Raw genomic sequence first — 25,712 nt, 5'->3', positions numbered from 1 at the left:
ACATTATTTTTGTACATACCTGTAAATAAAATTTTAATATGTTTTTACACGTCGGGGTTCTTTGATTCTTTCTTCCAATATTGCAAATATATCTTTTTGTCTGACGCACTGTTACTGAAAAACAAAAGCACGTGGAGTCACATGTTTACAGAACACTTTATTTACACGGCCCTTCACAGTGTAAAATAGAAACTTTATTCATGGAAATACTTACAAAAAGGCCATTTTCCACTGAACATTCTCTTTAAATAGTACTCTAGGGTTATTTACATCTTTACAGTGTATTCAAAATACTCTTTTGGTAGCGGCCTCTTCACAAACAAAGACAAGTATGGCAGATTTTGGTCCCTGTCCAAGGAGAGAGGGAACGGAAGAGGGCTGCCCTCCGAATCCGAAATCAACTCTCGACCTCTACACCTTAATTTGGGCTTATTTGTGTACATTTGAGAATGTTGACCGAAATACTGAGGAAAATTCGCGACAAAAAAAAGGTAGTTTCTCTTTTAAATTACATTAAATAAGGATTCTCAAATTTACACAAGTGCATTTCATGGTTAAAGGACGAAAAGTTGGTTTGAGATTCATGGCGGAGGGAGGGTTAAGTTAGGGGGGGCGGGGGGGGGGGGGGGTATTTGGCAGCGCCCAGCACGTTGGGACAAGCTGGCATCCGACACCTCAGTTCTTCAACACACCAGCAGACCACAGTGTTGTGTTGCATATCACTTGTTTCAGGCTAAAATAAAGGTAAAGTGTGGGGGAAGGCGGCGGGGCTCCAATGTTATTGCTGATTATGATGCATGAATGTCAGTTCCTGAGCTTTTTGTCCCTGTATTTCCACATTTCTAACCAATGATGTTACATCATTCAGGATCATTTTACTTTGATCGCTTCGAAAACCTGCATTTTAAAAGATACAGGACTTTTTAAAGGAGCAGTGTGTGGGATTTAGTGGCATCTAGTGGTGAGGTTGTGAATTGCAACCAAATGAACGGCCCTCGCCTCACCTTTACAAGCATATAAGAAAATATGCAGTAGCCACAGAACTTACAAAAAGCCCCTCTATAGAGCCGGTGTTTGGTTTGCCCCTTTGGGCTACTATAGAAACATTGCGGGCTCCAGAGAAAAGGACCCGCCACTTACGTAGTTGAGAAGAGCTCACTCTGAAGTAATGACAACACAACCTTTCTTAGGTTTTAGGTGATAATACCTTCATCATTAAGAATATTATATTCCATTTCTGTCAATCCTACACACCGGTCCTTTAAATGTACCGTCTCCACACATAATAAAAACTGGGGATCCAGTTTTTTTCCCCCATCAGGGACCAGAAACTGTTCAGTTTGTCAAAACACTTAAGTTACTTATTGATAACGTTAGTTATCAGTCTGGCAGGTAGTTGTTGGAGCCACGTTTGAGAGCGTATTAGTGGAGTGCTCCAGTCAGCGGAGTGTAGCATATAAATTAGACTCAAAACAGAGCAACAGACTCCCACAAATCAGAACAACAAACACGAGGGGGGGGGGGAGTTATGAAATGAAAAGGCATGAGGCGAGAAAACTGTTTCATGAGCGTCTCCGCCGGATCCCGTTTGACCCTGAGTCGTCTGAAAACGCACACACAACCACACAGGCTGAATCCTTCGTCACTGATAAAACGTGACAGAACTGGTTTACTCCACCCCCCCCCCCTCCTCCCCCACTGTCTCTTTGTGAGATAAAAAGGAAAAGTCTGATCAGGGGAGGAGGAATAATCGAGGGGAACGTCCGACGACGGGTTCAGAACAGGTCAAACATCTCATTGCATAGGCAAACACCTCACCTGCAGAAACAAATGCTTCCTCGCTCACCCTTTCGGATTTTCTGAAAAATGCACAGGCTTGCATCGTCCAGGGTCAGTGCGGCCTGTAATTCTCACCACCGCTGATGTCGATTTAAAGATGGGAGTCCACGGAAGAGGTGAGGGTTTGAGAGCTGGATGCTGTCTGGTCTCATGGTTGCAGGGGCCCCGGTACAGCGAAGGGGTGGTGGAGCAGGGGTTCAGAGGGATGTGGAGGTTTGTCGGGTGCATTTATCAGTTCAGTTCGGTTCGGTTCAGCAATGAGTCGGTCTCAGAGCGTGTCCACGTGGTTCATGTTGTTGGATCTGTTGTGGATCTCTTCCAGGAAGTTCTCCAGCTGCTCGATGAGAACGCGCTTCTTAAACCTTTGAAACGGCACCAAAGTAAAAAACATGACAATTAAAAATAAGTCTGGCAACAAAAAGTTTGAGATGTTTTCATAATCCGATGTTCTTATTTAAAATGCAGATGTTTTAAAGGAGTTTAAAAGTGATTGGTTTCTCCACCACAAGCTCAGATGGATGTGTTTTCAGCCTATCTGAGAAAGCGGGGGGTTAAAAGTAAGGATGTGACATCAGAAGAGGGTTTGAACTTTGTACCTGGCCGCCTCTTTGATGATGTTTTGGAGGAAGATGAGCCGGGTGTCCAGAGTGCCCTGGATCTGCTTCAGGAGGAGGAAGATCTTCTCGTAGTCTGAAACACAAAGAGCACCGTGAACACAGATTAATTCATGTATTATTGTTATATTTCTAGGACAGCTGAAGTCCGTAATCCAATTCTCTATAAATACAGTAGAATACTAATTACTAACAATGTAAAAGAGCCTCTTTTTTTTTCTTCACAAAATGTATGATGATCAAGGTTTTGGAGCTGCAATTAATCCTTATTTCTATTAAAGATTCATATGTGGATTATTTCTTTGACCGACTGATTCTCATTTAATCCAGAGTGTGCTGGAAAGTAGTGAAAAATTCCCTCTGCAAGTTTCCAGAGTCCAAAGTGACGCCCTCAAATCACATTTTGTGATATCAACATATAAAAAAAAAATCGAAGATGTTCAAGATGAAATTATAGAAAAACTGAAAATCCTCTCATTTGATAAACTGAAACGAGGTCATATTTTTGCCAAATAAATTACTTTGATCATTAATTTTTTGTCTATTAATTGAAGTCCAGTTGATATTTATGAAAGTTTTTCTGATATTGCCGTACATATTGACATTATCTTAGTTTGCTTCTTAAAAATATTTTTAATTTTCATTTATACGTGCATTTGTTATTATTCCAATTTTAGTCATTATTTGCGACACGGCAAATACATACATAACCATAAAAGATACTGTTAAAATAGGAATAAAGCGTCACTAACTCATAATGTAGACTTCATCACTGATTTAGAGAAAAACTGATTTTTGTTTCAGGTCCAAAAAAAATCTAGAAAAAGGTGCACTTATGTGGTTTCTTCTGGACAAACAGGACTTAAAACATAAAGAGGGAGGATGAGCCAGTTTCATTCTTTCTTCTCCTTTTGTAAAACCATAAACCACTGTGTAATAATATGCCATTAAATATAACAGCCCTGCAATAAACTTGGAGGCTTTATTCAAATGATACTTCAGCTTAAGCACATTTCTCAGTTTCAGGTGTTAAGGGGCTAAACATTGTAAAGAACCTGGCAATATGATATGCATCACAATAAAGAGGGTATGATTTAATTTACCAAGACTGAGATATATTGTGATACTGTCAGCAAGACGATATAGTGATTTTTAAAATCTAAATTTGAGGAAAACTGTTGAAGTATATGCTTCTTCGTGTCATACTATGCATTATTTCCTGTCTCACTTCATGTTTATGCATCCTGATAAGAGCTCTGACCTCTTTAGTTATTTTTCTTTTTTTTTAACTATTGTTTTAGTTTTAGTTGTTTTCTGTTGTTTCTACTGATTTCTATTTAAAAAATATTATAGCTCAGTTCGTAATGAATTGCTTCTACTGAAGAATTTTTGTATATGCCAAATTTTATTGAAATAAAGTAAAAACAATTGTTTTTAATGTGTTGAGTGGAGGAGTCAAGTGGCTGAAGACAGATTACAAGACTGCCATCTCGTGGTCGGGGTTGAAAAAACAGAAAATAACCCCGTCTGCCACAAATATTTGCAATTAAACTATTCATTGAAAATCAATACAGGGATTTTGAGAATCGATACAGTATCCTATAATAATATTGCAATACTCAAGTGTATCCATATTTTCTTTACTGTGATTATATGTGAGCAAAGCTGACATGTAATCAGTAACCAGTCCTACATATGAGCTGTTCCTTCTATTTCGTCGACCCCCACATGTCTACATACGTCTGCCAGGTTTCCTGATCTCCTTGGTGATGAGCGCCCGCAGCTCGTTGTTGACCTTCGTCGTCTCGGTGTGAATGTGCTTCTTCAGCGCTGCGGGCGACAGGTAGCGCGGCGGCTGGTCCTCTATCATCACAAGCTCCGCCCCCTCCTCGCTGCCCAGCGACAGCTCGCCCTCCTGGGGTCCCCCGTTCTCCTCCTCATCCCTGTGCCGAAGGCCCTCGGCATCCGCGGCCGTGTGGTTCTCCTGGAGGTCGCAGAGTCCCGAGGGGTGATCCACCTCCGAGTCCGAGCTCATGTCCGAGTCGTAGTGGTTCTGGTCCAGGTGGTTGATGATCAGGTCCGGTTCTGGAGTTCCGTCGTCCAAGTCTGCAGGGCACGAGATTTAAAAAGGTAGCAGCATTAGTTTGTAATACTGTCATCCAGATGAGGTTTGTCAGGCTTGGTGGGATGGATCATACTCAAACCTGTAAAATCTCCCAGAACATCCAACACTGCTGTGACTGACTCTGTAACTTCTCCTAAAGGGGAACAATTTTACACATCAACATCTGTTTACTTGTCACGAGTCACTCTGAAGAAGCTTTGTCAAGTTTGAGAAAGTAGTTTGAGTTAGAGACACAAAGCTGTGTGGAGTGTGAAAGTCACGGGAAGACAAAGATGGTGTAAAGCTGTGTTCACATCAAGGCAGAAATACTGGAGGTAAAAAATGATGTACTAGAACTTGCGAGTGTTCATTGGATTGCACAAACAAACAAACAAACAAACACTGCATGCTGACAGTACAGAACTAAATTCATTGAATTTGGGGATGAATCATCTTGAATGACATGGAGCCCTGCAATTAAGCCACTGTACAAGCAATCATTACTAAACCAAGAGGCTACAGACTTTTACACTCGCAGCTCGTTGTATGCCGTAATGAAGAAGTGTGATGTAGAGAAACAGTGTCAGCAGAACTGGTTTCAACCGTAGAGTCATTGAAAGTTACGAGCACTTAAAAGGAAGAAACGGTGACCAGCGAAGGTGTTTTGAACAATCAGCATTTCAGCACAAAAGACGTGTAATTGTGTTACCTGTTGGAGGTCGCGGGCTGGCCGGCGGGGTCACCGGAGGGGTGTAAGCCCTGCCCAGACGCAGCAGAGGCGACATGCAGCGCCGTCTCTTCGGCCCTCCACCCGGCATGTTGTTGCTGTCCCCTGGTCTCTTGCCCTTGTTCTGAGGGCCGGTCACAAACTCATCCGCCTCGTCGATCATCATGCCCTGCGAGGAGAGTCGGGAAGATGATCGACTCGCACGTTCCTCAGTCAATACTCTCCATTTATCAGTGTTACTGCTGACGGAGGATCCAGATTCTAGACTCACCTTCTTGTCCAGTTTGAAGGGGTTGCCGAACGTGTGCAAACGTTTGGGCTGCTCGGGGTCGGCGTCTCGAAGAGGCTGAGGCGCGGCTTTGAGGAAGTCTTGGTAGTTTCCCATCTGGGCGATTGGCACACTGTGGAGCTGGTCTGAACAGGGGGCAGAGAAATTCACCAACACACACGGAGAGAGAGGTCTTAAAGAGGAATTCATCTCACCATGACATCGTTTTTGCTCGGGGTACAAAGGAGCCTATTTACGGCTAAAATAAGTGCAGGAGATGGATTTCTACAGTGACTTACCGGAGTCCTGCCCCCTGACAGCGCAGACGCTGGTGTTGAGCAGGTTTCTCCTCATTCGGCTGAGCTGGTCGAGCAGGTGGCTGCGAGGGATGTCGTAGGGATTCCTGAAGCTCTGAGGCTTCAGGCCCTGAGGACGACACAAGACAGACGGGAATGTGACGTGAGGGACGCCATTTCAAACATTACATCTCTTCCGGTCGAGACAGATGCTTATTTGCAGTCTGAGAGAAAAGACAATGATTCAAAAGCCCTTCAACATAATTATTAGAACCGCATTTATAAACTCGTGGTTTAATGAAAATGAAATCATAATTGTCTGTTACCTTGTTGAGCAGCGCCAGTTGAAAGCCTTGAAACTCTTTGGGGTTGAGCTCCATGGGCAGACTCGGGGCGTCTCCTGTGAGGCTCTGCAGCTGCTGGATGAAGTCCCGGCGCTGGGCGAGAGATATGCCTCCTCCCCGCCATCGCACCTTGATGCCGGCCTCTGGTGGCTGCTTCTTACCGATCAAAGCGATCAGGCGGTCATACTCGATTTTTGTCTGGAAATGCGAGCGGATGAAATGTTATGAGAAACTTTAAGCCCTTATTCTTGAATTTTCAGTGGCAAGTTTTTGTAATGTTGTTTAATGTTATTATTTTATGGAGAGGATAGTGTGCTTTAAAAACATCACAAATGTTTTGTTGTTACAGTCTCAAAATGTTTTGTAATGTTTTTAGAGAACACCTTAAAAGAAGATTTTATGGGAACAACAACATAAAAATACTACATTGCGTAATTTCTAGCTGGGATGATAAGTAGACTGGTGTTTCAATTTTAACGAAACAGTTCAAAGAAACTAAAGTATCAAAGTAACAACTTTATGATTTAAAATCCAGAAATGCACAATAAAAAAAAAAAACAACAACAAAAAAACCACGACAAAACAAATGTTATTTGACAGATTAAAACTCTATGAAACAGATTCTTTGTTATAAGTATCCAAAACCTAGAAACACCAAACAGCATCAACAACAGACCTGCTGACTGAGCTTCTTCAGGTAGGAAACCACGCTGTAGCTCAGACCGTACTCCATGTTGTCGGCCAGCAGGTTCGGTGCTCCCATAATTCTCAGAGCTTTCCTCAGGGACTGCGGAGAGAACGCAGCAATAAGAAGAGTGAAGATCGTTTACGGTCTTTGTATGTTAAGAAAATGAAAAATGATGCTAATTCCACCGACCCCAATGTAATACGGAGGCATGGTCTTCAGGTAGTTCTCAAAGGACTGTCGCCATTTGATGGTAGGCTTGAACTTGTGCACTTTGATCAAGTCGTCTGCAGGAAGCGAGCAAAGTAAATAAACTGAAACTTCCTGTAATAAACTCATGTTATACAACAGCAAAATCAGATTTATTAGTTCCATTTTCTCAAACCTGTTGAAAATGATGATGTATTATATTATTTAACTGATAATTCTCTTATTGTGGTGCCCCACATGCAGATTTCTATTTACAGATGCAAAGCAACGAGGAGGAAATGTCAGTTTTGATAAGGATCCACAGGTCTTACCCAGAAGTGGCAGCAGCACGGGGTAGTTGTAGGGCATTACAAACAAGTTGACGCAGTTCAGAGCTGTGCTGGCCTTTAGATAGCCAAAGGGTTGCCCCAGGTCACTGTACTTGGCACTGTTACAAACAAACACCTAGAAGACAGAAAAGTCGATAAATGAGTGACATTCAAACTCTGTTATCAGCACACAAAAACATAACCTGCAGATATTTTTGTTGTTGTTGTCAACTGGCTCAAATAAGCGTCTGTTCAGTTGTGTTTATCAATCTTCTAGTTTAATTGGGGCATTACTGTTAACGGGATCTTTAGCTGTCGGTGGACTCTCATACACCTCATGTCAAAAGGTAGGAACTTTCCCTTTAAAAAAAAAAAAAAAAAGCCTTCACTTCAAAAAACTTCCATCAGACAATTGGACCAAGTTTACAATAATTTCCAGTTCTGTATTTACCGTTATGGCCTATATATACACAAATCAGTGTACTAGTCCACAAAATCTCATGAGGATGCACACCAGAGAAAAACAAATGTTAGGTGGATGAAAAATAAAGAGTCCATTTCACTATTTGTAGACTCATCATGCGGTCAGACTGTTGGGAAAGTTTGGGAACGTCCTACTTAAAAATGTCAGAATACAGAAAAGTGGAAAACAACGTTGTCATCATTCATATAAACCATCACAGGGATGATATAGAGCTCAGGAGGTCAGTACTATTTGAACATCATCTTTCTATAATGTTTCAATGTGTTGCCATTTTTTTTATTTATTTTTTATTTAACACAGCTGGCAGACTAGGCTAAGACAAAGCTAGGCTAACCAGGTCACATGTCATGTGAAGTCAGACCTCACACAGTCTTCCCACTTTCCTAGTCGGATATTCCCAGTTCAGCAGGCGTTCAGGTGTACTTCCTCACTCAGAGGTCGAAACTTTCCCACTCTCCGAGTTGCTCATGAACACACCATCTTAGCACTAGCAGGATAACAGTGTAAATCTTGGTCTGAAGGTGGCAGCAGAGGAAATACCGTTTCATCGAAATCCAACAGTTTGATACTGCATTGATGAATGCTATCATGTTAGCATACCTTGAATTAGCAATGATAACATACATTTTCAAAAACGTCTGACGTTGAGCCTGTAACATTTCATCATTTTACAATACTAAATTAATACTAGTTAGCCATGACAGCGTATTAACAAACCACTGCCTCGTTCACTCATTCCTTATTTTTCACATAATACAGTCAGTAACTTATTCTCGACCCTTCTTCGGAGTCGATTCAATCAGTGTTTGAAATAGTGAAAACCTTACAACCCACATATTGTTTTAACATCACGAAACATCGAATTAATCACTGCTGATAGCATGCACGTGACATGTGACGTACACGACAGTATCAAGGTTAAAAGCATTCGTCGCTTCTTCTCCCCAAGTGTTCCTTTGTGTTGGATTTGTGACGGTGTCGTACCTGCCAGCAGGTGTGTGGGGATTTCCTCTCCAAAATGTACTGAGTGAGTGGCGAAGGCTCCAGCTCGTACTTATCGAAGGGCACCTTGTCTATCACCATGGGCTCAGCGTCCAGACAGGAGAAGCGGACGTGGGGGTGGGCGGAGCGGGGGGGCTGGGTGGACACGGGGACACACCGTTATAGGACATGCTGGCAGCACATTGACTAATATCACTCACTGCAAAAAGTATCCTGATTTATTTGCGTTACGACTACAACGTGAAAGATACTGAAGTTTTTAAGCCGAGACCGACACTGACGCCGATGATAGGGAGTAAAACAACGATATGTCGGTTGATATTCCGTATAAAAGACACAATCCTGTACATATGGACACAAGTTTTTTCAATGATCCCTCACATGTGAGACTTTTGACACTCGTGACAGAGTTAGGTAATGGAGGCAGGATATTTGACAGTTTATCGCCCTGACATCAGTGCACTGAAACAGTAAACTTGATTTAATCATTACGAGCTAATACAAAACTAAGTTTTCTTTCTGCATTATGTTCTATGAAAAATTTTTTTTAACACGTATTAGCCAAAATATTTGCTGATACCATCTGGGAGGCTCCATTTACGTCACGGATTTTTGTATTTGTTTAAGCAATTAAAATGTTCAGTTTATTTTCAGAGGACACAACTCCAGGGAAAGACTTTTTAATTTCCCACCCTTGTTTTAATTGCTTATTTTCCCCTGACAATGTAATAAAAAATAAAAACAAATGACACATCAGCTTATTGAAATAATCTAACTTGTAAACGTGTACACACGATATTGCGCGAGCGTGCTGCCACCGGCCCACACGCTTTCTTCATTTGTTACGTGGTGTCATATAATTGGCCGTTGTAAATTGTTCCAGACAACTTCTCTTTTCTATCCATGTCGAGTGTCCATGTAAACAAACGAAGTTGAGGACTATTCTGCTGTTGCTCTGAGTCATGAGGAAAACTGACAGCTAAATAACAGAATAATACAGAAAGTGCTGACCACACGAATGTCCCTCCACATGTGTCTTACCAGCGTGGGGGAGTTCTGGTCCGGCCAGAAGGCCTCGGGGATGGGCCAGTGACCGATGGGGACACCGGTTTTAGGGTTGGGTCGTACGTAGATCAGCTTGTGACAGCAGTGCCACGGCTGCAGCCCGGACTTCGACGCCTCCGCTGGAGCGTCTGCGCGGGAACATACAGAGGAGGCCGACTTCACCGGTGAAACAACCATCAGCGACTCAGATATGAAGGTGTTTACAAGATATGAAACACAATAAAAAGGTCTTCATAAAATAAGACAGTGTGTCAGCACTTAAATATGAGGGTGGGGGGTTTAAACGGTGACATCCACCAGCTGTTAATGAACAACAGCAAAGAAAAGCTCAGTAAGAACTCAAACAGCGAGTAGGCGGCAGCGAAGAGCTTCTAATCAAACGGATGCAGCACAGCACGTCAGAAAGGTCTTTTTTAGAAATAAGTCATAATTACATTTCCGTAAAAACAAACAGAGGTGTCTCTTACCTTCTAGTGGAGGAGGGTCGGGTCCCGTTTTCTCAAAGTTTATCACCACTCCGCTCTGGATCTTCTGCACCAGAGACTCCAAACACTGATTCAACATACGCTGAGAGAACACGCTGTAGGAACGTCCTGCAACGCACATGTAAACATGTATGAACCCCAAAGCGGAGGACAAGGTTCAACACTGTAAATATTAAGTGTTTATACACCCGTCTAATATGCATTCTTTCAAATCTGTTTTGGTTTAGCAGTTTTAAAGCTGCATCAACAAATTGTTCGGCCTCTTGGGGGCAGCAGATACTCGTTGAAAATAACATTTTCTCCTCACGTTCACCTCATATCACGCAAACATGTTAACAAAAAGGTGCCTATTTACACAATTATACACTCAGACCTGGAGAAACATTTTGATTCTTTTCATGTTGTGTTTGTTTCAACCAGATTAATATTGAGCTAACAGTTGCTCTCTTTTTAGCTCCGTTTTGGTCTCCACCAAAAACTGAGCAAAAAACATCTGGTTTTAAATGTCCCACTTTCTTCATCATCTCCGATTGTGTCTGTCTGCTGTTTGATTGCTGGTCAGGTAAAATATACAGGTGTTTTATCAGAGCTTGTTTGTTGATAGCACGCAGTAAATGAGCCATAAAAATGAAAATAATGAGCCGGAGGACGCTGGAAAACTCCATGAAACTATAGAGATGGATAATTAATCTGTTGATCAGTACAGCATTAAATCTAAACAATTAACAAAACTCAAAAAAACTAAAACTAAAGTTTTAAAGACCGATTATGTATTCTTCATGTCGTAATATAACTTTCAGATTCAGATCACTGAAATTTTTAGTTGAATGAAAAGATTAATGTACACATTTACTTTCAAGCTGTGGTTACTTGCTATGAATCACAGTTAGAGGGCTACATAATGTGCAAAATGAACAGTGTGAAAATCGAGTTAGAGTGCAGACAAAAAGGGCACTCATGAAAAATTAATGTCCATGAGCTATTTGTTTAAAAAGAATTTAAGCTGAAAGAATAAATTTTGAGAAGCACTTTGATATATTTTTTTTATGTATCTCAATCACATTAATCGAATGAACCCAAAATGAAACTAACTTTCAGAGGAAGATGAGCCCATAATACTATTTAAATGTACAGTGCAGTGTAGCGCCTGGCTATAGGTAACACACAATTTAAAGGGCTCTCTACTTAAAATGTGCTCATCTTTTTGGCTCCACATCAGTGGATGTAAAAGGTACTTTTTCTTGAAAAACTCTGAATATGCTTGAGCTTATTTGTCTGAGCATCTGTCACCATGTTTCTAACACCCTGTCTTACAGAGCTACAGCTGATTGGTCCACTTTACCCTCCTGGCCATTTACTGCCTCCAACTTGACCTCCAGTGACCTTGCTGTGCACCCATTCACTTGCTCGTTTCAATAGGCCGTGGCTTTGTGTCAGGTCTGCCATCAGCAGTAATGGACAGGCAGCATGTACTGTAGACTCTCACGGACAATGGAGCTGTGTCATGTTCTGCATTCAGCACCACTGACTGCGACAGAGAGCAGCTCTGCCGTGCTTCTGTTCTCTATACGTGTTAATCTTAACCTGACATCAGCATCGTTCTAGTCTGTTCCTCTCACCGGCTGCTTCCTGCAACCAGGCAGCGTGAGGACTGGAGACAGGCCAGGACAAAAATCGACTTCTATAAGTTCTTTGAAGCTGGTAGGGAAGCAGTCGAGGTCCGGTGGGGTTGACACATTAAAATCACTGGCCAGAAAAAAAAATTCGCCAACTTTTCCCCAACCTTCACCGACTAAAAAGCTAAAATTCAATGACCTATAATTAACAAAAAATGGACTGGCATTTTGTTGAGCAGACGAAAAACAGCTACATTATTTTATTCAAATGAATTCGCAAGCTCACAGTGTTTTTCAGTACAAAAGTTTACACTGTCCCCTGCACAGTTATGATCACACACACAACTAGGCCAGTGCACCCCTGTAAACACACACAGCCTTGTGCAAAAAAAGTTTTTCACATGGGAACGATAAGAAGCCAGCATGCTCCTTACCGTCGGCGTGGCTGCAAAAGGCTCTCGCTCCCATGGTTGATTGATTTATAGTAGTTCTACAAACTTTATATTCAGCATTTCTGAGGTCTATCTTCATCACTTAGTCTATAAAGTTGATGGAAAGAAAAAAGGTTGTTTCTTCTTGTCTGCATGTGGCTCCGAAAGTTTCTATGTGGTCATCTTATTTGCAAGTGAAAGTTTCTTATCAAGTGGCTCCGAAAGGTTTCTTTTGTTTTCTCTTATTTGCAAGTGACTCGTTTTGTTTTACTTTCCACATCCAACTGACGACTCCCCTGTGTCCTTATCTTGTGACCTGCAAGTCTACTCAGTATTACCATAGGAAAGCAGATACAAAGGAAATGGGGGTGATTGTTAATTGTTTGTCACACTGTATAAAGCTGCCCTACGGAGGAGTGACGTTGAGCAATGCTGGGCATCCTTTTTTTGAGTGTACATGTATTTGCTCCTTCTTGCAAGAATAAATGTCCGATATGTTTGATTTTGAACCAAGCCTCTGAGTATTTTCTCTAACAAAAGTCATCATTTTGTAGCCAAAGTTCTTGAAATTCACAGTCCACAGCCCAAAAAATTATCAAAACCCCTGACTTTCCGTGTCTGGAAAAGTTCCCTGATGTTCCCCGAAACTCCTTGACCCGCGGGAACCCTGCAGAAAGTTTCTTGACAAGCAAGACAAAGACGGTCCCAGTCCTGACCCGGGAGGGAAAATCCTGTCTTTCTAACCTTAATCAACAATCACAACTCGAGTACGCTTGAACAAAGCACTGATCACCTCCACAACATCTCCAGCAGAGCTGTGGGTAAAATAAGAGCTCACTGCTTTTGTACTGGGTTGTTTTGTGTCCCGTTGGCAAACCTGTAAACATGACTCTGAATGTTGAGCAAGACGGTGGTGAAGCTAGAGCTCAAGGCTGTCCTCCACTGAAGAGGAAAAGCAGCTGCCAAGGCAATCTTTATCTCTATCACCATGTTTTCCAAAAAAACACATGCATTACTCTCCCCTTTCTCTGTGCTGACACAGATGATTCATCAGTTGTGCTACAGAATGCATTTAACAAATAGCTATTTTGATCTGCCGTTATAAATACTTTGAGCTTGTTCCAGCATGTTCCACCGGGCTCCGCTGCAGATTTTAAGCTCGTGTCACTCCGACTAGGAATATATACATACGTGATGCTTTTCCAAAACAAGGTTATAATGAGAGACGTTTACAAACTGTTTGGGGCATTAAATAAAACACATTATGGTCATTTGACAACAAGAACAAGTAACTTAAATATTCTGGTGCACAGATGATCAAATATCTGGAAGCCTTGTCTGATTTTGAAGCCTTTCAATTCAAGCAAATGTTTCAAATGACAATTTATTCTATTTTTTTCTCTTGTCTGTAAAAAGTTAATCTCTTTTATTAGGATTTGAAGCAGGGGTTTCATAACTATTGGGCTGTTCATAGTATCATTTAAAATGTATGTATGTGCAGCCTCCACTATCTAATTTTTACTAACTTGTGCATCTTTAACCTCATGTGGGCGGGGTATATGTGTAGCAATAAAAATAGTGTGAAAATAGGACTTTTTATTTAGAGACAATACATAATAAACTCATAGAGGCAATGTTATGATTTACAACTTTGCTTTCATAAAATCTGTACGATATGTGGTAAAGCCAAGCGGAAACTAATTGTGACGTCATCCATTAGTTTCTGAACGGCCGTTCTGAAGCCTCGAGTTTGACATTTTGGCTTTCGCCATCTTGCTATTTTGGAGCCAGAAGTGACCATATTTGGACGAGCCTTGGAGGAGCGAGCGGTGGGTCTGACTGGATCTGATTGGAAAACCTGAAGACACTACATCCCGCCCACCGATAGCTGAAGCATGACTTCACAACAGGCCTGTCAATCAAACAGACCTCCTCCCCCCCGCCCCAAACATACTTCTTTTAGAGGTCTAACAATAAATTAAGGGCGGGATGAACCACCAGAAAACTAAGAAGAAGGAGTGAATCTTAGTGAATGAGACTCTAATAACTTGTGTAAAATATTGAATGCTTTGTAGTTCATAAGAGAAGTTGAATGGGAGTCTATGGAGCCAGAGTTTATATTTAGCCAACCCCTAATGGTATTCGGTGGCATTGCATTTTAAGGCACTTCTGCATTTGCCTCACTTGTCACACCTGTAAGCTACCTCCGCTTATATACAGTCTATAGGTGAAGCAGAGTCTGAGGGGGAGGCAATTTGTCAAGCACCAAAAACACAGAGGCCTACAATTCCCATAATGCAGCTTAGCAGCATCTTTCACTAAAGCTTCTCTTCCTGTAAAACCTCCTCATCTCCAATTTATACAGCAGGTTTTCTTTCAAGCTCACAACAAAGACGTGACAAAGCTTCACCAGAGCTGTATTCACAGGCTGAGAAGTGAACCTCATAACAAATAAGTTGATCTTTATGTGTAAAATCGGCAGAATGCCCCTTTAAACAATGCACTGCTACAAACACATATTATCCAACAACCAAACACCAGCTTGTACTCAAGACCACCTACCTCCGGTGACCTCACACATGGGGGTGATTGGAGAATCGTCCGGCGGGACGCCACCGAGAGGTTCGGGCTCCACCGAAGCGTTGCCGGAGATACGTAGCACCAGGGCGAACAGGCGTTGGTCCCAGCGGAAAGGCTCTTTGGTCAGCTCGCTACCCGGCAGCGGGGTGGTCAGAGGAAGATGGAGCTGGACAGCAGAGGAGGAGGAGGAGGAACAAATCATTAAATGAGACGAGATATACTATTTATATCGAGGTACTTTTCTTTTTAATATGTCCGGTTGTTTTAGACTATTGTGGCCAATTTTGAACATTAACAAGCGAGATTATTATTGGACTATTGATGAAGTTACAGAATGATTTAGTTATTTAACCCACTGCATTATCTAAAAAAAACAGATAATCCCATTTATTTATTTTGTCAATAGACTGCTTCTCAGGCAACATGTAGGAAATTAAATTGACTTCCTACAATTAGATTTCAATAGTCTACAATATAAAATGATATAAACTGTCCAGAAGATAATATTTTTATTTCCTATCTTCAGTCTGGGTTGTAGTCTATATGAAAACAAAACAACCTGCAGATCCAAGGTGACCGAAGTGCCACTCAAAGATGTCACAGCACTGATCCAGAAAACCTTCCCAGTAACAGACTTCTCTCCATCACACCGTTCTCAAACACAGATTCGGATATTCTCATAAATTTTCTTTCCGGACATTTCATAAGCCGCTCAAACATTTAAATAGGGTCATAATAATGTCAGAAGAGCTGCAATTAAAAGTGAAACTTTCAAATTACCGAACCTCACTTGGTAACTCGTGCCTAACGTGACTGGAATTACTGGCAAGGCCGTAAATTAGATTGTGGCTGCAGACTCGTGAATTCAAAGGTGTGTTTAACTGGAAGCAAGTTGTCTCCATCTCACAGCGAGGAGCAGCAGACATATTAGACGAGTGGGAGATGCAGAGGAAATCTCTTAAAGAATTAGAGGCAGAAATAACTAATTCAAGGTTGGGTGAGTTCATCTTATAATCTGCTCACACTACTAACTCTAGTTGAACTCGTGTATCAGAATTAAGAGCTAAAGCAGCATTCAAATTATTCTGTGTAGGGAGTAAATTTATTACAAAAAACTATTTTAGTGATTTATGGAGAAAACAATTGCATTTTTACTGGATCCTGCTACACAACAATGATCAAATGTAAAGTTTTGTTACATATCTCTACAATTTAAAAACGTCATCCTGAGGAATTGTGCAACCTTTTCACACTATTTTCTTATCTTTTAAAGACCAGTGGATCAGTCGATTAGTTTCAATAGGTGGAGTAATTAATGATAAAAACAACTGTTTGTGTCAATTAAATAAAAATGCAAAAACTCGACTTGTTGTGGCTTCTAAAATTTGAATATTTGTTGGTATTCTTAGCTTTTTAGGACAGTAAATAGAAAGTTTTTGCCGGTTGTTAATGTAAAAGCTTGGGATAAGGAAGGTACGACGCATTTTCTGTATGATTTTCTGGAAATTTATGGGACAAACAATTACATTTCTGAGAAAATAATTGCAGCCCTAATCATGACAAGACTAGAAAGCTAATAATGACTACCATTAGTTTCTATCTTTTCCCTTAAACGATGATATTTATGTTATGGGTAGTTTACGGCTAGACGGGTAAGATACGAAGCTGTGATTAAAACAATACGGACGGACTGTTTTGCTTTTTTTTCTTGTCGTGGGATGATTCCAACTGTAACTATTACATGTACTCTGTGATTTAATCTTTAGCCTCTTCAGTGACAGAAGAAAGGAAAGGGTGTGATTAAGTAGTTGTGATGATTGTGTTAAGGTAAAGGTTGTGTAATCAGACAGACGGCTGACTTGTCATCAAACCATGCAGGAAGTGCTCCTGATTGGCTGAGACCTCCCTAAGCCTCTGTGGAGATGTTGGCTGACCTCTTCTTGGACGCCGCCGCTGCTGGTCAACTTGTTGCCGTCTGTGATTGCAATGATGATAGCAGGCTCAAGGAAAAAGGGATTCCTTCCCTGGAAAAGGAGAGAGAAAAAAAAAGAAGAGATTATTAAGTTTAAAATACTAAACCATGAAAGTAATGTGCCAAATTAATTCAGTTTAAGGCCCTTTTAGGTAAACTAAAGGACACTTTGCACAAAGAAAACCAGCAAAAAAAAAACAAAAAAAACAAAGCTTAAAAAAAAATAAAAACTTCACTAAAAATACTTATTAAACGCTACAAAGAAGCAGTAAACAAATGACACCATCACTTTATGGTTAAATTACAATTTAAAACAAGTTAAATGTGTTAATACACACACACTTAATACCGGTATTTAGCACGTGTATTTATGGCACTTGGTCGTCCGAGGCGTAAATAATCCCAGTCAATGCATCATTATACAGATAACTTACAGGGGACCTATTTAAGTTAAAGGGTCTGTGAAACAGAGCCTTAACTCGAGGGAATAATAAATAGAAACAGTAGGCTACAGTCTGTAGTGCAGTGACTGCATCTATACCTCAGAGACAAGTGTTTGTGTACATCTGCAGTATACTGCTCACTCTATCCTCTGCGATGGCAGAGAAGATTACCTGAGGAGCTCTTTTCTGCTAAGCCCCCACAATATTTCACGACATCAGCACTCCACACTGATAAAATGAAACTGGAGCAGCGCCGCATTTATCTCCATGCATCAGGCCTGGTGGGATCTACCACAAAGGCCACAGAACAACTTGGTGGAAAAACCTCAAACGGCAGCCCGACGAGCGCCGTCAGCAGTCAGACCTCACGGCAGGCTGGATGAAGGCCGCCCTGTTCTGACAACGCTGCGATTATTAATGGAGCTGGACCCTCTCAGTTTGGACTCTCTACCTGTGGGCTGCACTTTCTGCTGAATGATGGGATCTGTCCAGTTACACAAACAGCCCCAAAGTAAACAGAGCAGGATACTACCAAGATCTGCTGCGCTGTAGGTATCCATGACAACCTGGCACATTTGAGTTTTCTCCCTCCTTTCCCCCAAAATCCCTTTATGATATCGGCCACTTTGTTAGCATGCTAATGAGTTGGCGATCAGGCTAAGTTGCACAGACGAGGAATGATTTTATCCTTAGGTTTTACTGTTGTTATGCAATTAGGTTTTGGACATAATGGGGCTTAAAAAAAACCCTATTAAAATGAGATTTTGGGACAACACAAAACACTATATTGATGATACAGAAGAGCAGCAGACATAGAGCAGTCTAGAAAGCCAGTGTAATAATTTGATGATCAATAATGCATTTTAAGCAAAAAGAAGGTTCAAGCTTCGCAAATGTGGTTTTATCTGAATAACTTTAGATTTGAGTTACAAGTCATCTCTTCGGACTTATTTTTCACTACTTCCTGAAACGTTACTGACTAAATGAATAACTAATTAATTATGATAATGACACAACCCATTAACTGATCATGATAATAACAGTTATTTGCAGTCTGAATGTAGGCCTGTCTATGCTTACTGTTACTGCTGAGTCCATCTCTGGTCTACCACAGAGCGCCATGATGATGGAGCTCCATTAGATGGCTGTTTATCACCGCTGCTGACATGTTAACATCACCGGCCATATCATTTCCTCATGCTCATCCTTCCCCTGCTCCTCCCTTTTGCTCTCTTCATGAAACTGTGATCAGTCTCAGGATTACCCGCCGGCTGTCTCGCTCTCTACCCTCCATACCCGTCTTCATCTCCCAGGGGAGAGTCATCTCAGATGCCTGGCAACCTGGAGGGCTCTTTGTTAGTGTAGACAGAAGCACTCCAGGGCAATATTAACTCCCCCACTAGCTTACTCCCCACCTTTTGTCTTCTCGCTCTCCAGCTCTCTACCCCACCGAACGCCTTGCACTTTGAGCAGTTTTGAATAAAGCGATGAAAAAAAGAAAAGAAAAAAAAAAAATCAAAGTTGACTTTTTTTTATGATTAAACGATGATTAAAAGTGAACAATGCTGAGTTATGATACGTGGCACTTTAAACACGAAGCCATCGAAAAACAGGCTACCAAATCACTTTGGTTTCGGCACTGATTTACAGCTGTTAAAGCAATTTAAGAAAAGCACAAACAGTGTGCAGTCATCAGAGCACTGGTGAAGCCTTTGTCAGCTCTGACGGCTCAAAGAAAAGAGATTCATCTGAAAAGCTTCAGTCTGACAGCGCCTCTGAACAAGAAATGACTGACTCTCAGATTGTCGTTGTGCCGATTCAGATGAAATCAGGTTTATCACCAACATCATGCTCCGTTTTAATCCAACCATTAAGAGTCCTGATAAAAAAAGACAGCATGTACAGGATTTCCATACGTCTTATGACTGTAAACGGGACTACAAACAGCCGACCTCATAGTTTACTCAGAGAAATTATTTGTAAGCAGAAGCAAACTTGTTCCACTTCCCTGGAAAAATCCTTTCAAGCAAACTGGTTAAGCTTCACTTAAGGGAAACAGAAAGACGACTACACAAAACGGCTCATAAGAGATATAATGCACTAATGTAGAGCTGAAACTATGACTTACTTGATCAATAGGCTGAAAAGTATTAAATAAATATAGCAATAAATGGATCTTTTGAGTCATTTATGAAGCAAAAAGGCAGCTTTTCAAATGTGACACTTTTTGTTATGATTATAAACTGAATATCTTTAAGTGTTGGTCAGACAAAATAATCAGAATAAAGTGGCCACATTATTTTTTAATTATTTAAGAGGTTAGAAGATAAATCAGTTTTTAAAAATAAGCCTAAATTGCAGCCCTTAAACAATAATCCCGGTAACACTTATGATTAGCAAAATACACTAGCTACGAGTAATTGCAATGGGAGTTTCCCATCTGTTCAGAGAGAGTTGTGAAAAGGCAGAGGAGAGAGATCTTGTTAATAAATTCTAATTATTGTCATGACACGTCACCGGCGAGTAGGACAGCGTAACCTTGACCTCGGCTTGTGCTGTTTGCTTTCACAGGCACATGTGACCGTATCAGATCAAGCAGTTGTGACAGCGTTGACATTCAAAGAACCAGAGCGTGTCAGACATACATTATGTATGCTGTATGTATGCATTACCCTGCGTGGTGGGGATCTTCCATTTATTACTCAGGAAATACTGGTTAAACATTCATTATTGCTTCCATCCTCCTCGCATATCGCCACGCTGCCAAACAGACGTCCAGATTCTGACTCGACTGCGAGACTCAGCGAGCAGTCAGACTGGGTAAGGACGAGACTTTTAGCATTAATAATGACCGCTCTGTTCCACTGGCAAGAAAACTGCACCTCAGCTTCAACTCTGGCCAGAAGACAAGTAAATCTTACAGCGCGAGGTGCTTCTTCCTGTTGTTATTCTCTTTCTAAAGAGACTAAATCCAAGCAGAGCCACTCTGGTTGTTTTGTGCAACTCTAACCAGCATGATGAAATGTTTACGGCATCTGTTTCAGATAAGTCATTAGGCTGACATTAGAGTAGCACTCTACAACTGTAAACACATCCTCACAACTTCTATTTATTGCACCCCCTCTCACACACAAATTCACTTTCAGCTGCTACAACTGGACTTAAAATGGTGATGTCATTAGGCACCACTTGTTGAACCTGGGACAGTAACTCCATATCAGTTACAGACTTTGTGGGCTGGACGGATGTTTTTCTGCAGTGAATTTTAGGTGGATGAGAACTTACAGCTGTGACTCACGCCTACTTTGCCGTTCAGCTGGATGAAAGACTTGTTTTTCAAATTCACAAGTTAAAACCGAGTTGTGTAGAACAGCTGAAATAATTTATGGTTTAAAGCACATTTCTACTTTATCTTGCATTGTGAGTCGCATTCTTGATCATGTGAACAGAACATTTGAATTATTCAAAGGCTTTCTCGTGAGATGGGTGTCACTGACTTGAAAAGAAAAAAAAGATGCAGAACTTTACACCGCCTGAATCACAGCATCCATGAAACATTAGACATTCGAATAAAATACAAAAATGTCTTTCGCAATAAGCTTGAAAATTTATCTATCAAGGCACAGAGAACCAGGGAAATGTAATCTTAAAAACCTCTGGTTCACAAGAGCCCGCAGTAACAGCAAGTTTATTAGATCGATCTGGTTAAAACTAATAAACTCTCAATCAACAACCGTGAAATAAATCCTACGTTGATTTAGATGATGTTTACTTTCTGTTTAAACTATGTTAAGACTCAACTGAATAGCAATTTTGAAAGTGTTATAAATATTTTGTCCAACCAGTTTATGTCAATTATCAGAAGTACCGCTCAGGATAACGCAATACAATGCAGCTGCACCCCCAAGCTGGCTATGAAATCAAAATGACACCAGTCTAAAGAGTTTCAATAAAAGTAAACATTACAGCCCTTATAAAAAAGATTTAACGCAGACCTGTGTAATTAGACTGCATTAGTTTCAACTAAGTGTAACTAACAGTTATTTTGAGTGTAAATCTGGGCAAACTGTTTATGCCTCTAAGATTGAGAGACCCTCTAATTTTAAATTCACCATGCACTTTAAAAGCTAATTTACAACTCTAATCTCTGTAGATTTAAAAAAAAAAAAAAATATGAACAAAGCCATTAGATAGCCAGGATTTAAAATCAGTCACCAGACAAATGGTGAAATCAATCGACAGTTACTGAAGTGAAAATAAACTGTTCCTGTTTTTTTTTTTTTAACTTAGGTTCTGTTATGTTTGTGTCATATGACTGAGAATGTGTGGGTTCACAGTATGCAGGTGGTTGATGCTTGTAAGACTGGGGATAGGGGAAGGGGAGTGGGTGAGGTGGGGGTCTGTAGGGGGGAGGGGGGGCATATAATAGCAGCTTGTCACAGCACTTTCTGAACCTGATTTCCCTCTCTGCCTCTTCAGTGCTACATACCTGTCCATAGTTGTCTATCCCAGTCACTAATCTATTGAGATTGAGTAAATCAAAAGCGGTCCTCAAGGAGTGGCCAATAGCTGTGAGTCCTGTTGCTTGGAGGTTCCTCAACTCTGTCATGAAGGTGGCGTGGCTCTCTTTCCATCCAGCCTTTCAAAACAAAAACAAAAACAAAGCACCAGTGTTAATAACACAAGCAGGAAGTCAGTCGCATTAAGTACCCCATCAGACCACTTCTACACAGATCAATGGTTAACTTGAACGTTGTTATGGTGAGTCTGAGCTGATTAATGTCTCCACAGGTCGCTCCCCCTCTGTCACCCCGCATCACAGTTTGACAGCAGGACGTTGATCCTCCTCCCAGGCTGGTTTGGGATCATTAAAGTACAAAGTCGCAATGTGTGCCGCGACTAAAGTGGCAATTTGGTCTAAAGAAGTAAAGTAGGCTACTCTGTCACCCCCCACCTCCACCACCACCTCCTCCACCTCCTCCTCCTCCTCCCCCCCCAGATATCAACTCGCTGTATAAATAACACCCAGAGTTCCTTGCTGCTCACATTGAAACAAAATGTCGGCCATGTTTTAAAAGGGGTACGAAAAGCTCCTCCTGAAGATTTTTCGCGACACAATCGATGTAGTGATCACAACGTGGTGGCGCGACGGGAGGACAGTCAATCTGCGGCAATGTAAAGCTCGGACATGACCCGAAAAGCAGACTCTACCTTTATCCCGAACGGAACATCTTCAAAATTTACCAACATGTACCGGTCCCCTCGGCTGGCCGGGTCTCTCCCTCTGAGCTGTGGACATAGTAGAGAATTATTCACGGTTATCGAGAGGTCGGGTTTGACAGGCGAGCTTCGCAAACAAGTACAACGACGACGCGAGCCGCAGACCCCCGCTCGGGGTGTCCAAACCTCGGCGCGTCCCGTAGTTTACAGTACCTTCATAAAAGTCTCAACAGCGCCTTTTGCTATGTCCAGATAGGTAGTGCCCAGATGGGTGCGCTGGTTCATTGAAGCGGACGTGTCTATCAGAAAAAGTAAAACGGGCATTGTGATGGTAATGACACGTTCTGCATGGACTTGGTGTCAGTACAACCGGCCAAAACGATAAAAAAAATCTTTTGTTCTCCTGCCGCCTGTGTCAACCCCTCAGCTAGCTAGCTGGCTGGCTAACTAGTCTGTCTCACACATTCTTTCCCAAAAAAAGTGTCAGAATAGTGAGTGTCGAAGCCCTTTCCGGGCGGACTCGACTAAAAACCTCACACCCTAGGGGCAGGTTATTGGTTCACGAGGGATTTTGATAATTTTTTTACAATATTTTGTAAATATTCCTAAGTTTCATAGTCACAAAGTTGCCCTCACAGAGAGTCCCTGCTTCTCCCTACACTGAGTGCGCTGTGTCGCGTCCACTGGTTTTAACCGAAGCTCCGCGCCAGGCCACGCCTCCCGAGCGGTCTTTCACCGTCACGTTGCGCGCACGCTCGCTTCTCATTGGCTGTCCGGAGCCGCTCATTACCATATCCAAATAAGGCCGAAAGCTGAGCGTCTGGTGCGCATGCTTGCTCCAGCCCGAGAGGCAGGAATGCGAGGAAAATATTCAGTACATACATTGTGTGTTACGGGACACAACATTATGTGGCGATGCACTCCTTTTTTTTAATTTATTTTTTTATTTTTTTAGGAGCATTTGCTGCAGTTATTTGAGGTAATATTATTGAGGAATGGGACTTTGTCTGCCCGGAGAGCTGATTACATAATCGACGTTTACTTCATCCTCTGCACGGGCGTGGGCTACTGTGAAAGACAATCCTTGTAGACTGTAGAGAAAAAAAACTGAAGGCAAAGACAGCCAATATCAACTAAAAAAAAAGAAGCCGTGACATATTAATCCAGGAGTGCAAAGGAACTACTCGGTTGCACTGTGACACTTGGTTTTCATGTGATTACCAAATATAGACAACCCCTTTCTGCGAGAAAAACAGGTTTAGCTGAATAGTCGCTGCAAGGGGTTGACATGCGCGCACACACACACACACCCTGCAATCCTAAGATGGCCATACTTTGCCTTTCTTTCCCACAGGCTGTGTGAAATAACCAAAACTCAGACAGTAAAACTACTCTCCTAAAAAAAGATTTCATCAGTGACGTTTATTTAAGTAGTAGGGCAGACTTGTATTGTTGCTTCCTACCAGTTTTGGCCCTGCACAAACATGATCTGTAGTTTCCTGAGATAATGTCCAAACTTATTTAGTACGCAGTGAATTATTTCAATCGATCTCGACAATGCTACACGTCATCCTGACTGATTAGGGTGCACTCTTAATGCCACATGACACTCAGCCAGACGTGCACGATTGTGCAACACAATTTACATAATGTAGCTGCTTGGAAAGTATCATCACTTCCGCAAAAATAAGACGAATGCATCCGGTGGCTTGCGATAGCAAAGAGGAGGAAGGTCTATTGCCTCTTGTTTGATGGACTTCTCTGGAGCGAGACACACATAGTTCATTTTCCGGTTCCACTTACACGTTTTTCAGAATAAAATCGTTCCTGTAGTTGGATTGATCAAGGATTAAAAACTGTGTACCTGATTTGTTTATTGCCAGAATAAACCTACTGATAATATTATGCACTGCAGTAAAGTAGAGGTGTAGCTCACATTTATCTAAATGTTTGACTCAAGTACAAATTTGACGTGACTTTACTCCATTTATGTCCCTCAAACTCTGTTATTTGACAGGTTATGTTCCAGTTTAAAATTGTAGTGTACTCACAAAACACATGATTATCTTATTTTATAGGCTAATTAATGGAGGTTAATTGGTTTACAGTAAGTTAAACTACCCAAAAGTAAGTTTGAAAATCTAAACATGAATGCAGATCTTTTACATTTTTCTTTTGTGGTATTAATTTTACTTATATAGAGGATTAGGATCTGCATACAAATACATCTTGATTAAAGTAAAAATATTCTCAGTACAAATGGTTTGTACTTTCTTTTTTTTAACTTCATTATGTTCTAATTTATCTACGAACATTTTTTATTTCCAATATGCGCTTTCTTGATGCTAAAAAAAGTGTCTTTTATATTATGAATGTAACATTTTTCCAGTAATTCTACACTTATATCATTATTACTAAAGTCCAAGTTGCTAAAACAATTTATGACATCAAAAATATGGGATAAACGTTTTTTCAACAGTGTACTTTTTAACTTACTACACCACTTCCAGGCCTTTATTCTGAAGTCCAGATAAAGTATAAGAGGAAATAAATGTATTTTTTGCCCTTTGCCACTTTTAGCAAACAGCTTACTGGAGTTAAGTGGGCTATTTTATACATTGTCACATTGTCGTGTTTATGATGTTAACACACCACTTAACTTAGACTCCATAGACAATAGTAATTACCTATTTGTTTAACGACAATACGTGAATCAAGATGTTACCAAAACATAGCCTGTTTGATTATCTGTAAGGGTTTTACTATGAAAGTCATAACCAGAAGTACAAGGTTTTATTGTGAAGGAACCGGAACACAAATTGAGTACTCTTTTTGGTGCATCAGTGAAATGTGTCAAGCTTCCGAAAATAAGCAAACACAGACTTCAAATCATTGTTATTTAGATTGATTAAGTAGTCAGTGCTGCAACTTTATGATGTATACGGTATAGTCACCTATATAGGCACTCAGGGTTGGCAAATGGCAGGCAAGTCCGCCAACAGCCCTTAAAACAGTTCAG

General features: G+C 41.1%; 1 protein-coding gene across 3 annotated transcripts; it reads right to left on the bottom strand.

Annotated features, from left to right (window-relative positions):
• Window positions 1-150: 150 nt before the first annotated feature.
• On the bottom strand, window positions 151-23,342 carry ints6 (integrator complex subunit 6). 3 transcript variants are annotated; one of them, XM_069154967.1, is made up of 19 exons: window positions 22,907-23,342; window positions 22,685-22,762; window positions 21,963-22,112; window positions 16,993-17,082; window positions 15,041-15,224; window positions 10,414-10,539; window positions 9,923-10,074; window positions 8,864-9,016; window positions 7,399-7,531; window positions 7,070-7,164; window positions 6,869-6,979; window positions 6,175-6,390; window positions 5,852-5,978; window positions 5,556-5,698; window positions 5,267-5,453; window positions 4,658-4,711; window positions 4,194-4,559; window positions 2,436-2,529; window positions 151-2,201 (listed from the first exon to the last, which is right to left on the bottom strand). In XM_069154967.1, exons 1-19 carry the CDS (start codon window positions 23,015-23,017, stop codon window positions 2,108-2,110), a joined length of 2,664 nt encoding a protein of 887 aa, XP_069011068.1. In that variant the 5' UTR covers window positions 23,018-23,342; the 3' UTR covers window positions 151-2,107. The 3 variants fall into 3 exon arrangements, with proteins under 3 accessions (XP_069011068.1, XP_069011069.1, XP_069011070.1); XM_069154968.1 differs by having other exon boundaries at window positions 22,718-22,762; XM_069154969.1 differs by lacking the exon at window positions 4,658-4,711.
• Between the last annotated feature and the right edge of the window lie 2,370 nt (window positions 23,343-25,712).

The sequence above is a fragment of the Embiotoca jacksoni genome, unplaced genomic scaffold, assembly GCF_022577435.1.
Source record: "Embiotoca jacksoni isolate LCO1_2020_lvr unplaced genomic scaffold, fEmbJac1.0.p SCAF_2, whole genome shotgun sequence".
NCBI lineage: Eukaryota > Metazoa > Chordata > Actinopteri > Embiotocidae > Embiotoca > Embiotoca jacksoni.
Note: the sequence above shows the minus strand (reverse complement) of the source record. Positions and strands in the feature narration are given on the sequence as shown.